This window comes from Pollachius pollachius (genome assembly GCF_949987615.1).
Source record: "Pollachius pollachius genome assembly, chromosome: 10".
Lineage (NCBI taxonomy): Eukaryota > Metazoa > Chordata > Actinopteri > Gadiformes > Gadidae > Pollachius > Pollachius pollachius.
In genome coordinates this window covers 16,170,106-16,194,966 of record NC_136943.1, presented here as the reverse complement: position 1 = coordinate 16,194,966, position 24,861 = coordinate 16,170,106, and the positions used below count along the sequence as shown (strand labels likewise).

Genomic DNA, 24,861 nt, shown 5'->3' with positions numbered 1-24,861 from the left:
AGAGGCTGTCGTGTCGTTTTAACTACTTGCGTCGTGCAGACCATCTGACTAAAATATCCAGCTCCAGACGGCCAGTACTGCGGGCCCCAAGAGGCTGACGACGCTCAAGAGGAACTATAAGTTTCATTGTTTACATATATTTTTTTGTTTATATTTCTTGCAATAAATGGTTCAAATTCACGCTGTTGTAGTCCTTAGTAGTGTTGTGGAGTGGAGGTGTGTGAAGGGGTGTGGATTCTGAAGGAGGAGAAGTCAGAGAACATCGATCAGTTCAGATCCATCTCGCTGCTCGGTGTTGAAGGAAAGATATTCTTCAGCATGGTTTCAAGGCGCCTGACAGACTTCCCTCTAGGGAACTCCTTACACCGACACCTTGGTCCAGAAAGGAGGGATCCCAAAGGTACCGGGATGTCTGGAGCATACAGGCGTGGTCACCCAGCTGATCCGGGAAGCCCGGGAAAACAAGGGGGACCTGGTAGGGCTGTAGTGCAGCAGGTCCTTACAGAAGATGTTAGGTCTTCCCCGAAGCCTGAGCAACATCTCCCTGTACGGGAAGAACAACTTGCTGAAGCTCCCCTTCAGTATTCTGAATGAAGAATACATGGTGACCAGTACAAGGGAGGTCCTGCAATACCGGTATTCGAGCGACCCAAAGGTCTCCCAGGCCAGAATCCAGGTCAAAACAGGTCGGAAGCGGGAAGCAGCAGAGGCCGTCGGCAGAGGCGAGTCTCGGCTGAGACAGCGTGCTGGTGGGCACGGTGATGCGAGGGAGGGCTGACCTGGGTAGTAGCACAAAACCACGCTCAGCCTCAGTCGAGGAGGTGCGAGCCAGCCGGATAGTTGGAATGCGGCAGCAGGAAGCCTGAACAAGATGGAAGCTAGGGGTGAAGCGAAAGGTGTCTTGGGCATCTTTGGAAAGCGGAGCCCCATCGCATCAAGTTCTTGATCCAGGCTGTGTATGACGTTTTACCAAGCCTGTCCAGCTTGCAAATCTGGGGGATGGTTGAGTCACCAGCATGCCCTCTGTGCCGGAGGAGAGGGACCCTGGAGCACATTCTCCAAGACCTCCATGACCAAGTCCACAAGGTCATTGCAAACACCATCTGCAGCGAAATCAACCACTGCAAGCGTATCCGCCCAGCGGAGAAAAACCTGGTCCCCTGGAGCCAGATCCAGAGCCCAACCCAGGAGGGCGGATTGTAATGTCTACATGTAGCCACTTGGTGGCAGTATTTCACTACTTTACGAAACACAACAGAGACGAAAAGCTGCTTCACTCTATTTTGCCGATCAGGCCTCAGGAGGATGTTTGTTTTTAGTAGGGATGGCCAAAACTATTCTTTTCCGGGATCAGTTCTTTCAGTTCCGTTCACTATCACGATTTGTTCATTTGTTTGATTCGTTCGTTAAGTCAGATGGTCTGTTACGTCATTTGCCAGTGAATCGGAAATTATGGAATAAATGTTAATCAACATGCGTGTAGCCTACTACTTTCTAATGTTCTGGTGAAATTACCCAGGTTAAGTGTAAATATTAAGCATATATATAAAGCACATACGTGCCTTTTTTTTCCACAAATATCCTTAATACATAATGGGGTGTAGTAAGAATTATATGGCGTCTTCCAAGTAGCGCTAATAAGCTCATTAGTTAACTTGTGTGGTGGTGCCTTATCGTTTGTTTACCCATGGGCCATGGCAACGCGATTGCTACCTGCTCTCATTGGCTGAATCGGTGAGAACGTTTTAAACTCAATCAATGTAAGGTCGCGGGGCGACGAAGCTCTGTTCGTTCATTCTGTCATATATTTTATTTACGTGACCATTAAAAGAAACCAAAAGAAAAAAGAATCAGTTCTCTTGTTTTGAGAATCAGTTCTCGTCGTTCACCTTCGGGAGTCGTTCGTTCTGACTGAATCGTTTGCGACTGACCCATCACTAGTTTTTAGAGAGTATGTGTGTGTTTGTTTGCATGTTGAGGAACAGTGATCAATCAGGTGAATGGATTCCTCAGCTCACCATTGAACCTATAATCTTACACGCAGCATAATTTTCCCTCGGGGCATTTCCCTCCTCCTCTCTGCTCTTGCATTATATTAATTATTTCTATGTTGGCACAGAAATGACAACACTTTTCACTTTTAAAGAAGTGAAACTGGATGTTTTCAGACCAAAAGGGCCTGTCAGCTTCCAAGAACGTCCGTATTCATAAGATACTGAACCTTAGTCCACTTGTCACTTTACTTAACCCCATAGTCAAGTGACTAGTGGGTGTTTTTTTCAAATATTTGACAACACAGCACAGACTGCAGCACAACACAAGACATGCGGACTGTTATTAGAGGGGATGTCAAGCTAAACCGCCATGTTCCAAAGTAGGCCAAAAGTTACGTCAACAGGGCGCACTTTGCATGGCGAAATCAGGTTGTTGCATTAGTACAAATGATGAGTCGGTCGCAAACGATTCGGTCAGAACGAACGAATCCCGAAGGTGAACGACGAGAACTGATTCCCAAAACAAGAGAACTGATTATTATTATTTTTTTTTTAAACATATAACAAAAATATGGTCACGTAAATAAAATACATAACAGAACGAACAAACAGAGCTTTGTCTCCCCGCAACCTTATTTTGATTGAGTCTAAAACGTTGATTCAGCCAATGAGAGCAGGTAGCAATCGCGTTGCCATGGCCCATGGGTAAACAAATGATAAGGCACCAGCACACAAGTTAACTAATGATCGCTGTAGGCTTCAATATCATGCAAGCACTTTGTTGTCTTTATATTTCGTTCTACATCACAATTGCATGCTTTAATAAAGTATTGTTTTTACCTACCATTACGAGTATCATTTGGTCTAGTTGCTAACGTGCTTCACTGCTTATTAGCGCTACTTGGAAGACGCCATTTAATTCTTACTGCACCCTATTATGATAATCATGTATTAAGAATATTTATGAAAAAAAAGGCACGTATGTGCTTTATATATATGCTTAATGTTTACATTTAAACTGGGTAATTTCGCCAGAACGTTAGAAAGTAGTAGGCTACATGCATGTTGATTAACATTTATTCCATAATTTCCGATTCCCTGGCAAATGACGTAACAGACCATCTGATTTAACGAATGAATCAAACGAACGAATCGTGATAGTGAACGGAACTAAACAAAAACGATTCCCGGAAAATAATCGTTTTGCCCATCCCTAGTTTGTACCAGATGACAATCACACACACACTCATACACAATCTAGGCCTAAAAGTGCCGCATCATGTAATAAACAGTATGTTCAATGTTAGTGTTTATTTTAAAGTTCACTTATACAAATGTTTTATTTATTTGTTTTCCTCTTGCCTTGGTTCAACCAAATGTCATGTTAATCAATGTCATGTATTAAGTTTATGTGTGTGTGTGCGCAGGGACGTCCCTAGGAATTCTGGGCCCCCTGACAGAATTCAGTTATGGAGCCCCCCCCCCCCCCCCCAACATATATACATTTTAAATGTTGTATATTCATTCACATTTTATAATCATTAAATATTGGGTAATACTGGGTCAAAATTGGGTAGTCATTATCATCATCAAGGATGCAGGGAATGCAGAAAAGTACATTGAAACTCTTGCTATGGACTAACCAGTCACACTTTACCTTTACCTTGCCATTTGGTGTCTTGGAATATTTAAGGTAATCAGGTAAAGGCTTTCCCTCTATATCGTTGGGCATCTCCTCATCTTCCCTAACAGCATTTTTTCTGAAAATACTTGCCCTGTCATTGTCAGTCAATCTTGCTGGCCACAAACCTGGGTCAACAGAAAGCAGCTGATCTGGGTCTGAGACCAGTACATGTGGCTCATCTGCCTGTGGCTCACATCTGTCTGACGTGTCCCTCATTTCAGCCTCACTTGGTTCCTCCACTTCCTCATCAGTGCTGCTTCTACTTAGACTGTCCTCCTTCTCCCCTTCTTCTATTTCAACCTCACTGGTTTCTTCTGTGGGTTCTGTGGCAACCCGTTTCCCCGATTGTCAGATACCCGGTAGGAATCACACAGAAATCAAGGGTTAAAGCCGCATTCAGCGTTTATTTCACGAGAATAATTACTAGTCTGTATACTCGTGCTAGGGTCTCCGTGAGCCTCTAGATCGCCGGCGTGGTGCGGAATCCCTCCGTGTCGCTTCGCCCTTCTCCCGGTCTAGCGAGCGCTCCCGCCGTGTCACTTGCCCGGCGCTGTGCGGAATCCCTCCGCGTCCCTTGCCGTTCGCCCGGTCTGGTGCTTACTCCCTCCGTGTCACTCTCCCGTTGGTGCGGACTCCCGCCGTGTCACTCTCCCGTTGGTGCGGACTCTCTCCGTGGCACTTCCTGGTTCGCCCGGTCTGGTGCGCCTTTTATACCCGGCGCTGGTCCTTTCCCTTCCTCCGGCCAGGTGTCTCAGATTGCGCTGATTGGGGGGAGAGACGTGGTGCTCTCTGTCGCCGGCTGGAGGTTGGCGACGGTAAACCCGGTCTACTGCGTGTCCTCGGACCCGCCCGGTCCGAGGTCCGGCGGCGGGACGCCACACTCCTCCACCGCTTGCTCAGGCCCCTGGTCTTCGGTGAACCCGCTCAGGCAGGCATCCCGGCGTGACAGGGCGCCGGCGTTCCTGGCTCCGGCCATCCACTTCCGGGGGCGTGGTCGGTGACCAGGATGACCTCCCTCCCTAGAAGATAATACCTGATGTTTCGGGGGGCCCGGAACCACCGCGTCACTCGTGCGTTGGTGTCCCTGGCTCCGGCCCTCCGCTTCAGGGGGGCGTGGTCGGTGACCAGGATGACCTCCCTCCGCCCTCCACCGGCTCTGGGCTTGATCGGCCCACTCGTGGTCCACTGTGATTCGCCGAAGCCGCTTGGCGGTCGACGCCTTCTTGGAGCCGGGGTCCTTGGTCACCTCCTCCATCAGGTCGTCGTCCTCGTGGCCCGTGGGTCCAGAGGGGACCCGGTGGTCGTCAGAGCTCTCGTCGGGATCTGGAAGTTTCACAGGTTTACCTGTCTCCGGGAGGTCGTCCCCATCCACGTCCAGCGTGATGGCGGCTTCATTGGGGATCGACATGGGCCGGTGGTCGTCCTCAGCTTCTTTAGCTGAGTCCCTTGCTCGGACTGACGTCTCTGCCGCTTCCGTCTCTGCCTCTGCCTCCGGCTCGGTGTTGACGTCGGCCTCTGGCTCGGCCTCGAGCTCTGGCTCCAAGTCGGCCTCGAGCAGCGCCACGGCCTCTGGTTCCGGTGAGGCCGCTGGCTCAGCCTCCGCCCTGGGCTCCGTCTCCACCACGGGCTGGGGCTCGACCGACGTCTCATCGGCCTGGATTGAGGCCTCTGTCGTGGGCTCGGTGTCGATGTCGGTCTCTGGATCGGCCTCGAGCTCTGGCTCCGAGTCGGCCTCGAGCAGCGCCACGGCCCCTGGTTCCGGTGAGGCCGCGGGCTCAGCCACCTCTGTTCGCCCTCCAGGGGGCGACGGAGGCCTGGTGGCCCCGTAGGCCTGTTGAGCTCCCCTCACCCCTCTGCGGGGTGGTTCTCTCCGGCTCCGGAGTACACGCGCCGGGTCCTGTAGCCGGTGGAAGATCGGGCAGTCCTTCCCGATTAGCAGCGGCACCGGTAGGTGGGGTACGATCCCTGCCCGTGTCGTGAATACCCCGTGCGGGGTCCGGATGACGACGTGGCAGGTCTCGAACGTCCGGGTGTCCCCATGTATGCAGGTCACCTCTATGGCCGCGCCCTCCTTCCCGCCCGCCAAGTCGGGGCGGAGGAGAGTGACCACGCTGCCGGTATCCACGAGGGCCTGCGTGCCCCGGTTCATTACCCGCGCCGGTATGGTCGGGCTTCCTGCTTTCCCTTGTGCCCAGCAAGTCGCTCGCATGCATGGCTGCGTCTGCTGCCGGCGTGGCTCGTCTCGCGGCCCCTCCTCCCACGGCCTCGTCTCCCGCGGCCTCATCTCGGGCCGCGTCGTCTCTGGCGGCGTCGTCTCCGGCGGCGTCGTCTCCGGCTGCAACGGGGCGGCGGTCGCGGCGGCGGTCGCGGCGCTTAGTTCGGTGAGCCGTAGTACGACCTCGTAGAGCAGGGCCAGACTCTCCGTGGTCTCCCGCTGCTGCTGCTGGGCGGCCGTCGCCGCGGTCCCATCCGGGTTCTGCATGCCGGCTGAAGGGGGTTCCCTCACAAAACCGGCCCGTAGCGCGGTCGAGTTGCCCGCATCCTCCACCATATGTGGCAACCCGTTTCCCCGATTGTCAGATACCCGGTAGGAATCCCACAGAAATCAAGGGTTAAAGCCGCATTCGGCGTTTATTTCACGAGAATAATTACTAGTCTGTATACTCGTGCTAGGGTCTCCGTGAGCCTCTAGATCGCCGGCGTGGTGCGGAATCCCTCCGTGTCGCTTCGCCCTTCTCCCGGTCTAGCGAGCGCTCCCGCCGTGTCACTTGCCCGGCGCTGTGAGGAATCCCTCCGCGTCCCTTGCCGTTCGCCCGGTCTGGTGCTTACTCCCTCCGTGTCACTCTCCTGTTGGTGCGGACTCCCGCCGTGTCACTCTCCCGTTGGTGCGGACTCTCTCCGTGGCACTTCCTGGTTCGCCCGGTCTGGTGCGCCTTTTAAACCCGGCGCTGGTCCTTTCCCTTCCTCCGGCCAGGTGTCTCAGATTGCGCTGATTGGGGGAGAGACGTGGTGCTCTCTGTCGCCGGCTGGAGGTTGGCGACGGTAAACCCGGTCTACTGCGTGTCCTCGGACCCGCCCGGTCCGAGGTCCGGCGGCGGGATGCCACAGTTCATCATAGCTTGAAGAGGGTCCTGACTCTAAGATACATCATATAATTTAGAATATGTCTCATAATTATCTGAACATATTAAACAATGTTGTCAACATTCTATTTGATTGGATTGAGCTGGGCAAGACTAAATATGTATTTGTAAGTTTTGATTTGCTGCATTAGCCTACAATAAATAGCAGCTATTAATCTAAGGGTAGACTACTTTTAATTTTAGCTGGCTTAAAACTTAAAAATCAGCTAAAATGTACAAGTATCCTTAGTTTAATGTCTGCTTATAATGTAATGCAGCCAATCAAAATATTCCAAATCATCTTACATAAATGTTAACCCCAAAGACTTTTGTTCATGGATTGCACATAGGCTCACCTTCTTGCCTTTCAACTGGGGGGGGGATAATCCTGGGGCTGCATCCGTGCATGAGGGCAGTTTTCATTAGCTAATGTCAACAGCTATCATGCTATGGCTGGCACGCAGTATGGAATGTTAATCATTGCATTATCTCCATTTGTACCATGGTCTGGGTGAATACTCGATTCTGATTTAAAAAAAAAAAAAACTCACGATTTTAACTCTAAAACACAAGTATTATTAATTGATTAAATATTTATTTCTTTCGTAAGTGACCATGGTATAAAGCGGGATAATGCCCTTCGAGGTATCCATTAACAGAAATGAATGGATTTCGCGGAAGCAACCGCGGAGGACGGTTCACGCCTCCACGTCGTCAATTCATTTCTGTTAATGGACACCTCGTCGGGCATTATCCCTTACATATGCCAACATTACACATTACACCTGACATTTCCTTTTCAGTAGCAATGTAGGCTATTTGTACATAGGTAGGCTATTGGATATCATGTGAATGGTAATGTTTTGTTTTGGGACCTCAGTGGTGGAACGAGCTCCCTACCGATGTCAGGATCGCTTCTTGGTAAAAAAAAAAACTGGGTGACCAACTGTCGACCCCTTTGAGCTCTTTCCTCTGTTTCCTGCCCTGACAACCTGACTTCTTCATTTCACCGACCGGCATACACACAAACTGAGTGACTGACTTCAGACTTCTGCACTTGCTTCACCACGATCTGCCTGGCTACTTTGCTCTGCAGTAGCGTAAGACTTGGGCTGTACCAAATAATGACAAATGAGAGGGGGGATAATAGGGTGAAGACTTTCTAATGATTTTGTAAAAATGGATAAACAAACCACATGTTCATTTCATTTGATGATTTAATCCGAAAAATAAAATTAAAAGAAATATGAATCAATACTTCGCCAAAATTTACTTGCATATAGTTGTAACAATATTAGTGTCCTCTGGGGAGCACCCGTCAGTGCTGCGGCCCTGGAATCATCCTAATTCCCCCCCCCCCCCCCCCCCCCCCCCAAGGACGTCCTTGTGTGTGCGTGCTTTAAGGGGCGTTTGAGCTGGCCTCCTTCCACTTGTAGCCAGGTCGTCCATTCATGTATGGCGAGGCAATCCAGGCCGCGGTCTTCGCCCGCGTAACCCCCGGCTATGGCCAGGGCCACCTGGTGGGGGTCTTCCACAGCGAGTTCGGACCACTAAACAGAAATTAGCTATGGGAAATGGTTCTGTAGCCACGATTTATATCAATAACTCTTTAAAATCCTTAAAAGTCTCAGCCACTGTGTTAAGGTAGTCCACAGGGCACCTTGCTGGGTTCTCCTATGGTTACAATCTTTTAGTAACAGCTAAACAATTTTTCGGTTGGGGACTCCCAAGCTTACTTGCCAACTGTGGCAAAATTAAATGAAATGACCAGACAAGCTTATTACAGGCCTACGACAGCCGAAGCATTGAACTATTGCTCTCAGATGGAAAGAGAATTTCAACGGATGTGCCGAAAATATCATTGTTAAAATATGGCCTGGCCCAGTATTGAGCAAAATGCTATGGCAGTAATCCGCAAAAACATTCTGCAGTGTGATTCTATAGCACCCCGTCAATGTATGTAATCTAGAAGGGCTCATTGTTGCCACTAACAGGCTCAGATTGTATTTAAACGTAATGGATCCCAACCTTTTTCTTTACCTTTTGCTAGATTGCTTGGTCTGGTTGTTATTGTGTCCTACCAAATCTTCCTCAAGGAGAATTCTTGCTGGGAAATCGCGTTGTTGCAGAAAATGTCCTAAGGATAACATTGCAGCCTTTTTTGTGTAACACAGCTGGAAGATTCTAGCTCAATACTGGGCCAATTCAAAAATTGTGTACGCATTAGTCCCTTAGACCCAAAAGGATCGGAAATTGGGTCAATTTTGAAAAATTCTTCTTTCTTCTTTTTTATACATCTGACCAGGTCTCATCCAGACACAAGGTCATCCTTCACATGAACTCTACCATAATTGCCAAATATTGATCAGTATATTGACTGACATTGACCTACCCACACTGATCCAAAGTGTAACCTCTTAAGATCTGTATTCTGCTATTTGGTTCATCTCTGTGTCCTCTGTGGTCAGTTCACGCCTTGTGGTGGTACGAGAGTCACGACCATCGCGTCCTTGTCCACCATAAAGCCCATGCGGACACCAGGGTGGTGGCTGCAGGTAGGTGATTATTATCCTAGCTGCTATATCTAATGTTATAAATAGTGCAATTTAATGGTTATTGTGCTCAATAGGAACAATTGGGCTTCCCTTGGGCTGGTTTTTAATAGCAAAATCTTGTTTTGCGACACAAAATGTATGAACTGTGTATAGAGTGAACATTCAACTATCATGCTTTTTCCTGGTTGTGTGTTTGTCGTTCAGTGTGGCCCACCTACAGGCCCAAAGCAATAAACTCATGTTTCCGTGCAGCTTCTCTCCCCTCAAGTAGCACCTGATCCTGGTGTCTGGAAACCATCCAGATGCATTTTAAGAATTCAATTTTATAATGTTTTTTTCTGTAATCATCTGAAATGGAGATTATCCACAGATTATCGATTGCCTGATTGAATTGTGATGAATATGAACAAATAATATTAATTCACCTCATAAGACTATTTTAAATATGTTTACAAATCATGCACTTAACAAATCATGAATCATGTGGTCTATTGTGACCATAGAAAATTGTCCTAAATTTAAATAAATGCAATAATCAATATTTGATCTGCCTTATAATGTGAACGGTGAAAAATAATAGATTCCCTTTTTCTACCTGAGCATTGCTAATTCCAAATTGGTCAATAGTGGAGGACTCTTTAAACTTGAGGTCTCCCTATGGCCAATCGAAGGCAGATCACCTTGATAGTATTGGGATGGGGTAGATTTAGTAGGTTCCAGCCAGTCTAGCTCGGCTTTGCTCAGAAGCACTTCTGAAAGCACACATTGCAGGATGAAGAAGTGTTTCTAGGTTTTAAACCTAGAAACACTTAGGAGTAGAACAGCTTCCAAGTAGAACAGCTTCCAACAGCTTCACGGAGTACATCGAGAGAGGGGTCGATTTGTTTTGTATTTATTGTATTTTGTGCAGGGCCAGTAACAGTTATCCTCACAGTCCTGTCTTTATACATTTCAACGTAAACAGATATTAAATATACAACTTTTTTTCTAAGTCAGATCTCTTATTTGATCAAAAAAAAAGAAAAAAGGAATAACAAAACATGGGAAACAAATCACCCAACGTAATCTGTGGAAATTTCAGTGCAATAAAACAATTCCAATTGACACCATGATTAAAGTGCTTGGCATGGGGCTTTCCCCTTCTCCTCTTCATTCTCCCCACACCACTAAAGGACCCTGACCTTTAACCTTAAGGACAGTTCAGTGATGTACCCTTACTTTGGTCTCATTGCAAGTCACTTAGCTTATGCCAAATCTTAAATGGTCACCCGAATGAATTATTTCACTGGGCGACAAACAAGCCAGAACGGCTTTAAATTACAACAAACATCAAACATCTTGAAATGGTTTGGAACTCAACAGTAGAAAAGCCCCTCCCCCACCCAATAGTGGTCAAGGCATTGAAAATACTGTAGTGTGCTATGAAAGCATTCATAAATCTAGCCCTAACTGTGTGTGTGTGTGTGTAAAATGTGTTGAGGTATAAAAAACGGTATGAAATGTAGACACTTAAAACAAATCTGTTATTTTCTCTCGTCTTTTCTTATAAAATCTATAAAATCAACCCCCCCCCCCCACACTTCTCAAACGATACAGTACATTGCACGGTGTCCGTTACACACGTTGATGGGAGTGTTGTTGAGAAGAGAGGCTATAGGGGACCCCCAAGTCCCTGTACTACACAAGGCCTTTACAAGAACGCCACTGAAGGAGGGGGGAGAAAATAAAAGGCCAAACAATCCAACAGTTCTGGCATCATCTACATGTATAAATAAAAGCAACATTGAAAAAACTAAAATCAAAGGATTCGAAATTAACAAAAAAGATTTTACAGTCTAGCCCTTGGCCATTGAAATTGTTTTGATTCTTCAACACACATCAAATACGACACAAATCCTGAATTGTTATCATAGGCAGGCACTGATCGCAATCACACAAAATAGGGAGAAAACCCCCCCCCCAAAAAAAAAAACAGGGAAAGGAGCATCTTGCTGTATTCAAGTTTAAAGCTCCCTTTCTTTTGCTCTCTCGCTCTGCGGTGCCAACAGCCGTAGAGAGGCCTGCCTCCCAGATACTCCACTGGGAATCATTAGAGTCGTCCTGCATCGACCGCTTCGGTCTGCTTGGTTCCAGTTTGGACAGGTTTCGTCCGGTTCAACGGGCAGAACAACTTTTGTCAACAACAACGTTTTATAAGATAAACAATACTGGAGGTTTAACAGGTCAGGCCAACTCTGCGTCAAGGTCTGGGTTTACGCTCTGCCATCACTCTAGGTTCTGCTGGCGTCGGTCGGGTCTCACATGACGGACTCTCTGAGCTTGTCCTCTGCCGCCGCCGCGGTTGCCGCAGCGCCCCCGGAGGACAGGTGGGGGATGGTGATCGCTGTCTCCTTCCGTTTCACAGAATTGTCTTTGGAGTGGTAGTCGTCACTTTGGTCCTTGGCGAAGTTCACAAACACCTGTGACGAGACGCAGAGACGGGGTCAGGGATGGGATCAGTGTGCAAAAGTGACAGTCTAGACGTCATTGGGGTTTGGTCTCATGGGTCTGCGTTGGATCCCTTTGGGTCCAAGTTTCATCGCTTTGGTCAGTGTTTTGATCGTAATATCTGCAATATTCACCACCGTTTTCATGAACCCATTTCGGTTTATTCTCAGAAACATCAGTGAATCTCCATGTACCTGGACTGGTGTTGTCCACCGTGGTCCCTAAGAAGGCATGTGTGGGTCTATTGATGTACCTGGTCCAGGGTGGTCTGGCTGACGGAGTAGTCCTCTATCTGCAGCAGCTCCTTGTTGCGGGCCAGAATGGAGAAGACGTGTGCGAGGGAGGTGGAGCTGGAGGGCAGCTGGTACTGCAGCATGTTGCGGTGCCTCTCCTTCAGTGTGCTGCCCGGCAACTCGCTCTCGATGAACTTCATCACCGGCACCAGGTCGGGGTCGGGTCCTGTCACACGCAGGACGATGGTATAGCCATCGCCAAACCTGGTGGGGAAGGAAGAGAGGTAGGGAGGCGGTTGAAACGCCTGATTGTGTACGGAGGAGTTGATGATCAAATCTCACATGAAGCCATCAAACAAAGCGGGAAAATACGAAAGCCTTAACTTCAATGCATAGGTTAGTGACAATATTAAGGTTGATAGCTCAGATTTGATGCATTATTTAAGTAACTAAACAAACAGCCATCAACCTGTGTATCTTGAAAGATTGAGTTGCATTCGTACAATATCAAGAGAAGACACTATTCCATGAGACAAATGGAGCCCTCTCACAGAGGAACAACAATGATGCTTGTGGCCGATAAACTGATGTATTTACAGCTTTTAACGGCTGGATTTACCTGTTCTTGAGGTGTTGGACGCTGCCCAGACAGCGGAACCTCCCGTTCACCATGATTGCCATTCTGGTGCACAGAGCCTCACACTCCTCCATGCTGAGAGTCAAAAACAGAACGCATGATACACTCAGTATGGTTTAAGGTTTTTATTTAGGTACATCAGAGAAATCTCCCTATGCGTGTTTCTGTTGGAGAGTGTGAGTGAGTAGGCCAGTGTGTGTGTTTGGAGAGTGCTGACCTGTGCGAGGTGAGCACCACCGATCGGCCCTCCTTGATGACGCTGTGGATGCAGTTCCAGAGAGCGCGGCGGGCCTTGGGGTCCATGCCTGTGGTGGGCTCGTCCTGGAGCAGCACCGAAGGCAGAGGAGAGCCCACAGGGGGAGCACGAGACACAGAGGAAGAGGTCAGGAGGGGAGACACAGCGACCTCAACACAACACCTTCCTTCTCCTCCGCTGTCTTAAGGACACGTTTTTCCCGAAAGAGTTCTGAGCTTTTATCTACAGTTGTGTTTCTCTTTTCACTCTCAATTCTCTCTGTACAACAACAGACACGTTAACGCCAACTGAAGTCTCTCCTTTCTCCCATCAGAAAACAAACCCAGACCGAGCCAGTTTCTACTGAGCCTAGTGTTTACGCAATAGCTGGCCTGATTGTGTTCTGGTTTACAGTATATTGATGTCACCCAAATTAAGGGATTATTTGATTGTGTGAAAAGTAAATGGCTCAACTTTTGTTTGCTAGTGTTCAAGTGCCTGTAGGCAATCGAGCATGCGTGCAGGCCTACCAGGAAAACAACCGGCGGTCCACCAATCAGTGCCATGGCGGTGGACAGCTTCCTCATGTTTCCTCCGCTGTAGCTGCCCGCCGCCTTGTCCACGTACTTCACCAGACCCAGCTTCTTGATGCCCCACTCCGCCACCTGGTCCCCACAACGCACCAACAGAACGGGTTAGAAACGGCCATACACATGCATGGCACCAACACGAACATAAGAAATGAAATGCAAGTACAATAAATGTTCAATCGATGAAATTGTATAACATTGACTCACGTCGCAGACTTCCTTCTCGGGGACCCCCCTCAACACGGCGTAGAACTCCAGGTGCTCCCTGCCGGTCAGCAGGTCGTTGATGGCGTCAAACTGGGGACAGTAGCCCATGTTCTGGTGGACCTCATCTATCTCCCTCAGGATGCTGACACACACACACACACACACACACACACACACACGTTAAAGGCATTCGTATAAATTCTCCTTGCACCTAGAGATGTCTCTCTTCCTGTCTCCATTAAAACGTGTTACAGTAGTTTGCATTTGCATTGGCACTGTAGCCAGGGGTCTGACACCGAGGCCATGCCAATCTGCTGACTCCTTTGTTGTGCAGATTCCTATAACTGTCTTGCAGCCTTGTAGAAATGTCCACTCTCCCCCATAGTGCATTGCAAATAAACTTAGTCTCTCCCACCAGGGTTGACTTAACCCACGGCCAATCCTTAACTCTCCACAACGATCACTCCCCCTCGCCTTTGTTCCCTTTGTTGTCACTGACCATGGTGTGAAAGTTTTCCTACAAGCATCATGTACACAAATTGTCTACATGGTTGGTCAATTGCTGCCTGTATCTTCCCGTGATCATGCTTTAAAATTAAATCAAATACTTTGCTGTCAAGAAGTGTCCTTGAAGAAGTTATTCCTAATCAATTACCCATAGAAAGTATGATCAGGTTAATGGCATATCTTATGGCATAGCTTACGTGTTGCCACCAGCGGTTCGGTTTGGTATAAATAGGTGCAGAACGGTTTGCGTTTACACCGCCAAAAGTGGGCGGGGTCCGGACTAAGTACTTAGTACTCTACTCTCAGTACTCCTCTGTTGGGGTACCAAGCGGTCTGAAAGGGTGCCAACAAGTCCGAGCTACACGCGCCGTCCGTTGATCGGTCGACAGAATCGTCACTTCCGGGCGACAGGGGGATGATAAAAAACAAACAAAGTACCCGCAGGGTATTTCTGGCAAACGGTGAAAGCTTAGCTTATTGAAGAAAATTTTGTGGAAAAGTTTGCCGTCCTTCTTGGACGTCCTGCATTGTTTCTCTTTGTTTACTGTGCCGCTTTCTTCTTTTTAAATTGGATTTATTAGCAGGCTACACTGCGTCTGGGCTGCTATGGTCACGGTGCTTACCAAGCTGCCGCGGCTATCGCCATCTGGCTTAAACCCGCCCTACATTAAACCCGCGGTGGAGACGTGAGCCGTAACCAAGTTGCGCATTAACACACCTATGCTACCGGACCTTATCGTACTGTCCTAACTGCACCCGCTGGTGGAAACGCGCCATTATATCCAACATGATCTAACACTGGGTCAAAGGGGCCCATGTACCCTCCAGGGTATAGGGTCGTTTAGCAGATGCTTTGATCCATAGAGACTCTCAGTGGGTGCTGATACACGTCACAGGTAAGGTAAGGGGTTAGACTGGCTCTAGCAGGCCTAGAGGTCAGTCTGTGGAAGTGGGATGTTCAAAGGCAATAATAAGAGGAGAGGGGAGGCTGTGCTTACCTCCTCCCAGCTATGAAGGCCTCTCCACTGGTCACCATGGCGTCTCCTGTCAGCATCTTAAAGGTGGTGGTCTTCCCTGCTCCGTTCACTCCCAGTAGGCCAAAACACTGATGGCGAGAGGGAGAAATTAAGTGATTGACAGATCCATATTAATACAGTACCATCCCTGCTCTGATAAAGGATTTGTTGACAACTGTTCATCATCATTCAATCATCTCAACATCAAAAACAATATTAAAATTAAGAATTAAATCAAAGTTGTGTTGAATCCTGTCCCCTCCATCCAGCTCACCTCTCCAGGGGGTATGCCGACACACAGACGGTCCACCGCTGGCTTCTGCTTCCTCTTGTATACCTGTACAAACACTTTGTTCAGGTCACAGAAAAACACTATCCATATTTGAATGCTGTAGTCTAAAGACTCAAGTTTAGGTCCAGCCTCCCCTAAAACGAATAGGCAAAATTAAAGATGGACGGCAAAATAAATTGTATGGGTTTAATGCAGTGGGTGGGGAGAAAAGGGTGGATGAGATAGTGTGTGGGCGGAGGCGAAGATAGATAGAAGGAAAGAGGGGGAGCGGCCTGCACCTTGGTCAGCTGACGTAGCTCCAGGATATCTCCCTGTCCCATGCCGTGCACAATCCTCTGCCTCTCACGAGCTACGTCCTCATCTTCCTCCCCGATCGGGGTCAGCTTCTTCCGGTGGCTGATGGGCCTGGTGGGGGGGGAAAGGTCAGGAACACGCCGGTGGAGCTTAGCCAGTTGTCTGTCTGTCTGTCTGTCTGTCTGTCTGTGTGTGAGCAGCCAGTTGTCACAGTATGTGTGTTTGTCTGAAGGCGTGTGTGAGAAGGTATATATGCGTGTATATGTCTTCATGTTCCAGTACCTGGGCTTGATGCAGAAGCGGTACTGGATGAGCACGGTGATGATGAAGAAGACCGCCCCCTCCACAGCCATGGCAAACAGGTTCTTCCCCACCATGTCCCACTCCAACGGAGAGCGCAACCGGTTCTCCCCTGGACACCACAGAACGGTTTGAGGGAACAATCCCAATACACAGCTGAACCGTTAGTTTCAGACCTGCATTCATTATTTTGTATAATATTTTTGGGATTGGCTTGATTGGTTTGATTTCTTGAAGGAAACTAAATGTCCACTAGAAAGCTTAGTTAACCCATGGTATATGGATATCCTGTGCATTATAAAAAAAAAACTATTTATGGGTAGGTTAAATCAAAACGATAAAATAAAATAAAAAACCCACGTTTCCAAATCACTGGGAATCAAACTTCTAACCAATTCTCTACCCGATGAGCGAGACAGGATCGTGAATCTCACCGAATCGCTCCAGGGCGTCGGCCATGGCCTGATTCTTCACCATGTCGATGAGGCCCCTCCCAAGGCAGAAGTGAGGGAAGATGAGCAGAACGTTCTTCAAGATGTCGTTGATCCCTCCGATCTCCTGCAGAACCCCCAAAAAAGCAGGTTAGCAGAGCCCTTGAGCACCGTGCCTCCACGGAAGACGCCATACTTGGCCGTATGGCGGTTGCTCAGACTCACGTTGTTCCCGAACAGCTCCATGACGAAGGTGGAGATGCTGCCGTTGATGCCGATGAGGATGTTGACGCTGGTGAGGACCACGTAGGCCGTGCTGGGGATGGTGAAGAAGAACGAAGCCGGGTACATCAGCGGGGTGATCGACCACCTGAGGGACGACACAGACGAGAGGTCAGGTCTGGTTTCGGGAGGGAATTGCGATTTTCTCGCTCAATGGGTCATCAAAAATGTATACACAAAGCATCAAATCTATTAAGATATAATACATGAGCAACTCATAGCGTAACGGGTTACTCTGTTTATTCCTTTGGAAGGGGAAAAAGGAAACAAAAACAATCAACAGAAGAAGTTTTCTTAAGCGTTCCATAGAACAACTCCACGTTTTTACTAGGTGACCCCATAACTCTCTGCCCTCTGGAAGGGGAATACGATAACGCAGCCCTTTGAATGCCAGGGGGTCATGGGTTCGAATCACTCACCCGTAGAGCAGCAGAAGCAGGGCCAGTGCGGGCAGATTGGTGGAGGAGACGTAGGCCTGCTGTTGGAAGCAGACGAAGATGAGGATGACGAGGGTCGCCGGGACGACGTAGTTGAGCTGGGGAACACAAACAGGGAGCAGGGCGTGTTAATGTGATAGTCCACCACACAATTACACCACCAATATCCCATGGGTCAAATCATATTTATGGTCATGTCACACATTATGGAATTTCATAACATTTAGGATTTTGTGGACCTGTTTTTTTTTTACAAAGTAAACTATGGGTTCGACAATTTGCAAAATGCATTGTTTGTATTAAAAAGTATGCAAATTAAAATCTTCTTGACCAAAAATATGGCAAAAAACTGAGGTCTATGTGTATTGATATGTGTGCATAAGACAAAAAGTATAACGAAATAAGTCACATTGTAATTACACCGGATTCAGTCACACCTATGCCCCCCCCTCACGTCCTGTCCCCTCAGCACCCACCCCTCCACTTCCTGTCAGGCCTTCCTCCTCCGTCCCCGCCCCTACTCACCATGTCCCACGTAAAGTTGGCCACCCAGTACAGGAGTGGCTGCACGCCGCTGATGAACTGCATGTGCTTGGCCTTGCTCACGCGCTCCTGGATGAGGAACACAACGAAGCTGGCCGGCACGAAGGACATGGCGAAGATCACACAGATGGACACTAGCACATCCACCGAGGTGGTAACCCTGGAGGAGGAGGAGGAAGATCATCAGACACAAAGGAAATAGTCTTTACAGGGTCATGGTCCCTATGTGGCAACGGGTGTGCTCAACCCAAAGCGTACTCACAGTGCGACCTGGGACAGCTGCTCCTTGGTCAGGTTGAGGGGGTGGTTGAAGGCGCTGATACCGTACTTGGTGGGGTCCGCCCCGGGCGGCAGGTTGGAACGCAGGATGCCGTTGTTAATCACGTTTATGAACGCCCCGATGCTGTGCCAGCCCTTGTTGTTGAACCAGATCTGGGAGCAGGAGAAGGGGCAGGAAGGAGGAATAGACGTAGGAGGAAGAGGAGGAAATTGGAATAGGAGCACGAGGAGGAGGAAGAGGCGAAAGAGTTGAATGTGGAAAGTAGAGAAGTAGGAAAAATATCAAAGGAGGGATGAGGAAGAAGAGTAGGAGACACAAAGAGCTTGGGTGAGTTTAACTTTATTCGCAAAGCCCTGAAGCACGCCGTTTTTTCAGAGGGCTTCAAAGGCCTAAAATGTGGACCGACTTAAGGTCTCCTTACCTTCACGTTGTTCTTGGTGTCCAGGCCATTGATGAAGCCGGACAAGCTGCCCAGGAACCGGTCCGCTGCAGCCCCCTTTGGCAAGAGACAGAAAACTAAATAAACATTGTGCATATAGGCAGGCCTTCAGAAGCTGTTGAGAGCACATTGTGTGAGCCATTGTACTGTAATCTTCAGTCAGCAACAAGATTTAAACCGTCCCAAGTGGGCTTTACACAAACCTTCTGTAGTTCAAAGATCTTTCGGACCCGCTCGATGGCATCGTCCACCTCATTGGCTGCAGGGAGGACTTGAGTGCTCCTGGCGCCCAATGAGAAGCCTCCATATCTGCCAAAGAAAGACAACACGCCTTAACATTAATGTCAAATAATGTGTAATCTATGTATTTTTGGTCAAAGAAATTTGGAAAAACACAAGGTGAAATTGGAAAACTTACCTGAATTCATTCACCCACACTTTGTTGTTCAAACTGATCAAAGACAAAAAGGAAAGAAAGGTTTTGTTAGAAATGTATTTTGCAGTACCAGTGGGCTTATAAAGAATGATGGTTCTTGTGTACCTTTTTCCGATGATCTGAGCGTAGGTCTTCACCAGGTAATCGGAGATGTTTCGGCCAGTCAGGTTCTGCAGCGTGTCTGTAGCACTGATTTTGATCTGCACACACAACAACAACGAGGTCCAACGTTACCTGTTGGCTATGCTCAGGGTCAAGGTCGAGGTCAAAACTTGACTTATGGTTAGGTGTAAGGACAGGACTAGACAAATTAGTGACAAAGGGCAAGGGATGTACTTTGACGGGTTTGGAATAAGGCTGTGACCTGACATGTCCAGGCTCCAACTAAGTACTGGCAGTGCATTGCGTTTACCTCTAGTGGAGGCAGTCCGCCCGCTCCAGCGGGACATTCCGGAAGCATCTTTTTCTTTCCGTCGCAGCTGCAGTTGCAGGCGGGGGAGGGGTCGTCCATGGTCCAGTTGGTGGCGCTGAAGAGCATCTGAACGCTCTCAGGAATTTCAGGAACGGCCCACTCCTCGTCTCCCATCGTACAGGAACTCCCACTGGAGAGAGAAGGGGGAGAAGGTGGGCGCCCATTGGTCAATCATAACGGGGGGTCAAGAGGTCGAAAAAAGGTCATAGTCATCGTCATGGTTGCACTTCGTCAGGACGGACTCAGGCCCATTTATTATAATGGTTGGTTTCGATATTTTGTTTGAGGTTATTTTGTGGTTAGGATAAGACAGGATTAGAGATTTTTGTTTTTTACGATTCTCCAGTTTGGGGCTGACCTCCTTATTGTGAAGCTCAGGTGGGAGAGACAAAAGTATATTTCCTATCGAATGACCCACCACTCTGGTCAACAGTCAACAGGAAGAAATGTGGTGTATTTGGGGCAGGGCGGGGTGGGGTCTTACGGGAAGGGATGTCCTTCCATGCAGCGCGTGCCCAAGCCCGGGGCCTCCATCAGAGCACTCAGCAGCTTGTTCATGGTGACATCGTCGGGGGCGTCGTTACTGGGGACACAGATCAATAAATAACCCTTTCACAAACACCCTGATACGCCTCACACACACACACACACAACAACTCATTCCTCAACAGACATATACATTTTCCAAAGTGTCGATTGAGGGTGAGAGAGGGGTTCGGGAGTGAGAGGGGTTCGGGAGTGAGAGGGGTTCGGGAGTGAGAGGGGCTTGGGAGTGAGAGGGGTTCGGGAGTGAGAGGGGTTCGGGAGTGAGAGGGGTTCGGGAGTGAGAGGGGTTTGGGAGTGAGAGGGGTTCGGGAGTGAGAGGGGTTCGGGAGTGAGAGGGGCTCGGGAGTGAGAGGGGTTCGGGAGTGAGAGCGAGTGCGTCAGGGGATCTGCAGTACCTGATGAAGGTGACCTGCTCCTCGTACATCCATGGCTGGAGCTCAATGCTGGGATACTTTCCGAAGGGTGGGACGATAAGGCTGAACACCAGAGCGATGCAGACAAACACGGCAGGAAGGACAATCTACAAGGAGGGGAACAGGTCAGAAACCCAAGTATTCACGTCTAGCCACAGCCAATCATCGCTCTAATACACTGTAACAGACTCCTAGAGCAATAGAGGTTTTTTTTTTGCAAAGCATCAATGCAAAGTGCAGAAGAAGAAATTTGTTCAAATGAAAAGAAAGGATGACATTGGAATTAATCTTAATAGACGACCTCAGCTCTGCCGTCTGCCTTCAGGGATGTCCAATCATAGAACTGCCCAAATCATTCTATCCCAGTAGCCAATCATAGCACTGATATGTCCCCACAATGAACAATCAAGAAACGCCTCGATTCTATAGCAGTGGCCCCATCCAACATAAGCTTCACCTGAGCGAAGAATCCTTTCCGGGAGCGTCGGGCATAGAGGAACCTCTTCCAAATCAGGGCGATGAACTGCTGTTTCCTCAGAGTCCAGCCCTTCTCCTTGTAGGATCCTTTTCCGTGACTGCAGTGCAGCCAGTCCGTCTCACGTGGATCTGCACCTTTAGTAAAATAACAGGACGGTTCGGTACACGTCACTCAGAATAAACTGAAGCGGCCAAACTGTTCAAGAGTGTGAGTGAGTGAGTGAGTGAGTGAGTGCGTGAGTGAGTGAGTGAGTGAGTGAGTGAGTCAATAAGTGAGTGAGTGAGTCAGTGAGTGAGTGAGTGTTTCTACCTGGGTCTCCCTCGGATTCGTTGCCTTCCTCGTGATCATCCTCAGTGAGGGGCTTCAGACAGCTCTGGTGGTCTCCACCGAAGGCATGCGTTCGCGGCCTCCGCTTCACTGGCAGTGTTCCGTCTACACACACACACACACACACATATACTTTGTTATGGGATATATGAGACACATCAGTTTGTCCATCCAGCCATGTTCTTTTATGCTGATGTTCTTTCTTTCTGTCTGTTCTCTTCATCTGTCTTCCATGTTTGCAGTTACACAAGCAACAGTTTATTGATACACCAGACAAGCTGTGACCTGCGTGTTTTATTTTTTGGAATGAAAGGCCACAGGGTTCAGAGGTCAGGGGTCGTTTTCAGGACACCTTACCTGATGGGACTTCAACATCGACGCCGTTATCTTCGGCCACTTTCAGGAAAATCTACAGAACAGCGAAAGTCCTCAGTTAGAGAAAGATCAACTTTGTACTCCGTTATTATGAAGAAGGTTTCTCCAAGACATGCATTCATTAAATCCTCCCCACAGAGAATCCTTAATAAACTACTGAAATGACCCATAGAACATTTCACTGTATCCAAATGAGGAATCCAAACGAAGAAAAATGGGTGAGGGTGGAGTTGGATGTTAAAAGCTGTTCTGAGGGATGCATTACAGGAGAGGAGAGATTGCATATCATAACCCGGCTGGAAGGTTAACTTGTGAACGCCCCAGACGCCTTTTCACCTCCTCCAGGGTGGTGTCCGACACTCCGTAGCTGGAGATGCCAAGGTCGGCCAGCCGGTGGTCCAGGTCTTTGAAGAGGGGCACAAAGGCCCCGCCCTTGGCCGCGCTGTAGGGCAGCACGTAGGTCAGCTCGTGGCCCAGGTCCTCCACCAACCGCGCCGCCGGGACGTGGCCCAGGATCAGGCTGGAGATGTTGGCCACGTCCGGGGCGATGAAGGGGCACATGGAGGCGGCCAGTCCGTTCTCTGGGGGGTGACGAGGGGAATCGGAGGTCAGTTTTTTATTTTTCTTCCTTGACAATCAATCACAGGAGGTTTATGGAGCTACGCAGACGTGGGCCAAGAGACCTGAGTAGCAAAGCCGATATAATCGAATAATGTCTGCTTTTCCTTAGAAACCATCCTGAATAGTGCAATAAACAAACGCTTGGTGGGAGATGCCTACCGATGGTGGCGGCCTCGCTCTCATTCTCACTGCCGAGGCCTGCATCAGAGCTACTGACAGACGCACACTCTTCCTCCTGTACATGAGACAGACAGACGGAGAGAGAGAATGAAGGAGACAAAACAAGTTTATATCAAAGAAATAAATGCATACATTTGAAATATCCAACGATACTTAAATACATCTACACACCTAAATACACCCAAGTCCTGAAACAGTTATTAAACTATAAACGTTCTAAAAATGATTATACTACCATAACAATGGTTTGATAACATATTCTGCAGCAGTAACACCACCGTCAGCCAGCAGGTGGCCCGGTCGCTGCTGCAGACGTTTACCTTCTTGGTGAAAGACACAGTGCTGGAGGAATTGCGGCAGGAGGCCAGAGAGGGTTCGGGCTCCCTCTTGACCAGGGTCAGGTAGTAGCCCGTGCCCAGCTGGTTCTTCAGGAACAGCGAGGAGCCCACGCAGCACAGCTTCCCGTGGGAGATGATGGCAATGCGGTCGCCCAGGATGTCCGCCTCGTCCATGTGGTGCGTGGACAGGATGATGGTCCGGTCTGAAAGGGAGGGGGAGGAGCCGAGGAGTGTCAGAGGCCGATCCTTACCTCTTTTCTGAACCAATTCCATTGAGCGGCATTGTGGTGAACACCGTGGTCTCGTTAGGGTGTTTGACTTGAGGCCGAACTGGTTTCCAACCCCACTGTTCACGCCACGCCTGCTGCGACCTTGGAACGAGATACCTAGCCCCTACCTGCTCCTTTAATCACCTGAATCAAAAAATCCCAAGCCCCTTTGGATAAAGGAGTCTACTAAATTACTACGCCAGATCACAGACGCCATTTTCCTCCTCAGCGGTTGGTTCCTCGCGGCCAATCCGCTGGTCCTGATGAGACCAAAGAGGAAGAGGTCCACCCACCTTGTCTGTAGTTGAGCAGCAGATCCCAGATCCCTCTGCGGGCGTAAGGGTCCACGCCGGCCGTTGGCTCGTCCAGGATGACGACTTTCGACCCCCCGACGAACGCCAGGGCCACCGACAGCTTCCTCTGCATGCCCCCCGAGAGCGTGCGGGTGGGGGACTTGCGTTTGTGGGGCAGGCCCGTGTCCTTGAGGATCTGCTCGATCTCCACCTTCACCTGCTCCTCCGTCAGACCCTTGAGCCGGCCGTAGAACCAGATGTGCTCCTCCACCGTCAGCCTGGGAGAACCACATGTCAGGGGCATCGGGGGTCCGGGGGACGGTCGCTGAGCTACGTGAAGGAGTCTGGCTGAAACCTTCGGGACTGGGGTGCTCAAATCGTGCTCAAATCGGGAGAATTCATTTGAGGCGCAATGAGGACCAGGAGAAGGTCTCGCTCAGGGCAGCGGGATATGGCAAAGTGAATGTATGCCAGCTTGGGTTGGGGGCTAGCTTAGAGTGGAGGATCGCGGGTGATTCGACCCGCCTCAGAGTAGAGGATTATGGGTGATCTAAACAAGGCCAGGGGGGAGTCTCGTGGTACTTACATGCTGAAGAGGACGTTGTGTTGCGGGCAGACGCCCAGACTCTGTCTGATGGCACTGAGCTCTGTCCGGATGTCTTTGCCCATGATATAGGCCGTGCCAGAGGTCGGAGGGAACAGGCCCGTCAGGATAGACCTACGGAGGAGGGGATGCTAGCATTAGCCGCTAGCTTGGATCATTCTCATATTCAGCCCTTCACCACATTCCAAGCAAACAAAACACTGACGGTGAGATTGGCGACATTATCAGTACTAAACTCTCTGCACTAGTGGTAATCCTAACAGTACTCTTTGAATGTGTCAACCCCAAAAGCATCCACCTAAACCAAAGTATTCATAACAGAGCTTTAAACGTAAGAGGTTCCAGAAATAGGAACCATGACCCCTGACCCGTCAAGGTCGCCTGCTTTGGGGCTACACCATAACCCTGTCCTCCGTCACTTACATGGTGGTGGTCTTCCCAGCGCCGTTGTGACCGAGGAAGGAGGTGATCTGCCCCTCGTAGAAGCCCAGCGAGAGGCCGTCCACTGCCAGCTTCTTGCCGTGGCGATAAACCTTCACCAGGTTCTCGATGTACACCCCCGGCTTCAGGTGGGACGGCTCCTCCTCAATGCACACCGCTAGACAGATAAAGTTAGCATTAGCCTTGGGTCAACATATCCCAGGTAGGGGACAGCACACTAGGGGTCCATCTTCTATACAACGACATAATAGTCCCTACCAAAAGGCTACAGTATCGTCGGTCATTACCATGAATCAACCAGCTTAACAGTTCATATTGCACCTTACACATTTAATCAGGAGTGCCAGGACAGTCCGTTTTGGGTGTTTGACTTCAAGCTAAAAAGGTTCCGGTTAAGTCCCCATGAAAAGGAGTTCACTAAGACACATTAAAGTTGTTGAGAGATCCTACGAAAACCATGTTTTTATGTGTTCATCGCAGACAGATGGCTGCTTACATTGCTG

General features: G+C 49.1%; 1 protein-coding gene across 1 annotated transcript in view; it reads right to left on the bottom strand.

Annotated features, from left to right (window-relative positions):
* Nucleotides 1-10,231: 10,231 nt before the first annotated feature.
* Nucleotides 10,232-24,861, bottom strand: part of abca1b (ATP-binding cassette, sub-family A (ABC1), member 1B) — a 37,837-nt gene continuing 23,207 nt past the window's right edge. The window contains exons 19-49 of the mRNA XM_079745383.1: nucleotides 24,341-24,515; nucleotides 23,900-24,031; nucleotides 23,314-23,591; nucleotides 22,734-22,954; nucleotides 22,393-22,468; nucleotides 21,949-22,193; nucleotides 21,595-21,646; nucleotides 21,220-21,342; nucleotides 20,890-21,044; nucleotides 20,415-20,539; nucleotides 19,958-20,056; nucleotides 19,414-19,603; nucleotides 19,107-19,201; nucleotides 18,984-19,016; nucleotides 18,769-18,874; nucleotides 18,548-18,622; nucleotides 18,109-18,278; nucleotides 17,829-18,006; nucleotides 17,286-17,401; nucleotides 16,810-16,954; nucleotides 16,588-16,711; nucleotides 16,136-16,265; nucleotides 15,838-15,964; nucleotides 15,542-15,604; nucleotides 15,250-15,356; nucleotides 13,745-13,886; nucleotides 13,478-13,612; nucleotides 12,930-13,033; nucleotides 12,695-12,787; nucleotides 12,096-12,339; nucleotides 10,232-11,814 (exon numbers count right to left, since the gene is read on the bottom strand). Of these exons, the coding sequence (XP_079601509.1) occupies nucleotides 11,653-11,814; nucleotides 12,096-12,339; nucleotides 12,695-12,787; nucleotides 12,930-13,033; nucleotides 13,478-13,612; nucleotides 13,745-13,886; nucleotides 15,250-15,356; nucleotides 15,542-15,604; nucleotides 15,838-15,964; nucleotides 16,136-16,265; nucleotides 16,588-16,711; nucleotides 16,810-16,954; nucleotides 17,286-17,401; nucleotides 17,829-18,006; nucleotides 18,109-18,278; nucleotides 18,548-18,622; nucleotides 18,769-18,874; nucleotides 18,984-19,016; nucleotides 19,107-19,201; nucleotides 19,414-19,603; nucleotides 19,958-20,056; nucleotides 20,415-20,539; nucleotides 20,890-21,044; nucleotides 21,220-21,342; nucleotides 21,595-21,646; nucleotides 21,949-22,193; nucleotides 22,393-22,468; nucleotides 22,734-22,954; nucleotides 23,314-23,591; nucleotides 23,900-24,031; nucleotides 24,341-24,515 (4,220 nt within the window). The 3' untranslated portion in view covers nucleotides 10,232-11,652. The remainder of the gene's footprint in view (nucleotides 11,815-12,095; nucleotides 12,340-12,694; nucleotides 12,788-12,929; nucleotides 13,034-13,477; nucleotides 13,613-13,744; nucleotides 13,887-15,249; nucleotides 15,357-15,541; nucleotides 15,605-15,837; nucleotides 15,965-16,135; nucleotides 16,266-16,587; nucleotides 16,712-16,809; nucleotides 16,955-17,285; nucleotides 17,402-17,828; nucleotides 18,007-18,108; nucleotides 18,279-18,547; nucleotides 18,623-18,768; nucleotides 18,875-18,983; nucleotides 19,017-19,106; nucleotides 19,202-19,413; nucleotides 19,604-19,957; nucleotides 20,057-20,414; nucleotides 20,540-20,889; nucleotides 21,045-21,219; nucleotides 21,343-21,594; nucleotides 21,647-21,948; nucleotides 22,194-22,392; nucleotides 22,469-22,733; nucleotides 22,955-23,313; nucleotides 23,592-23,899; nucleotides 24,032-24,340; nucleotides 24,516-24,861) is intronic.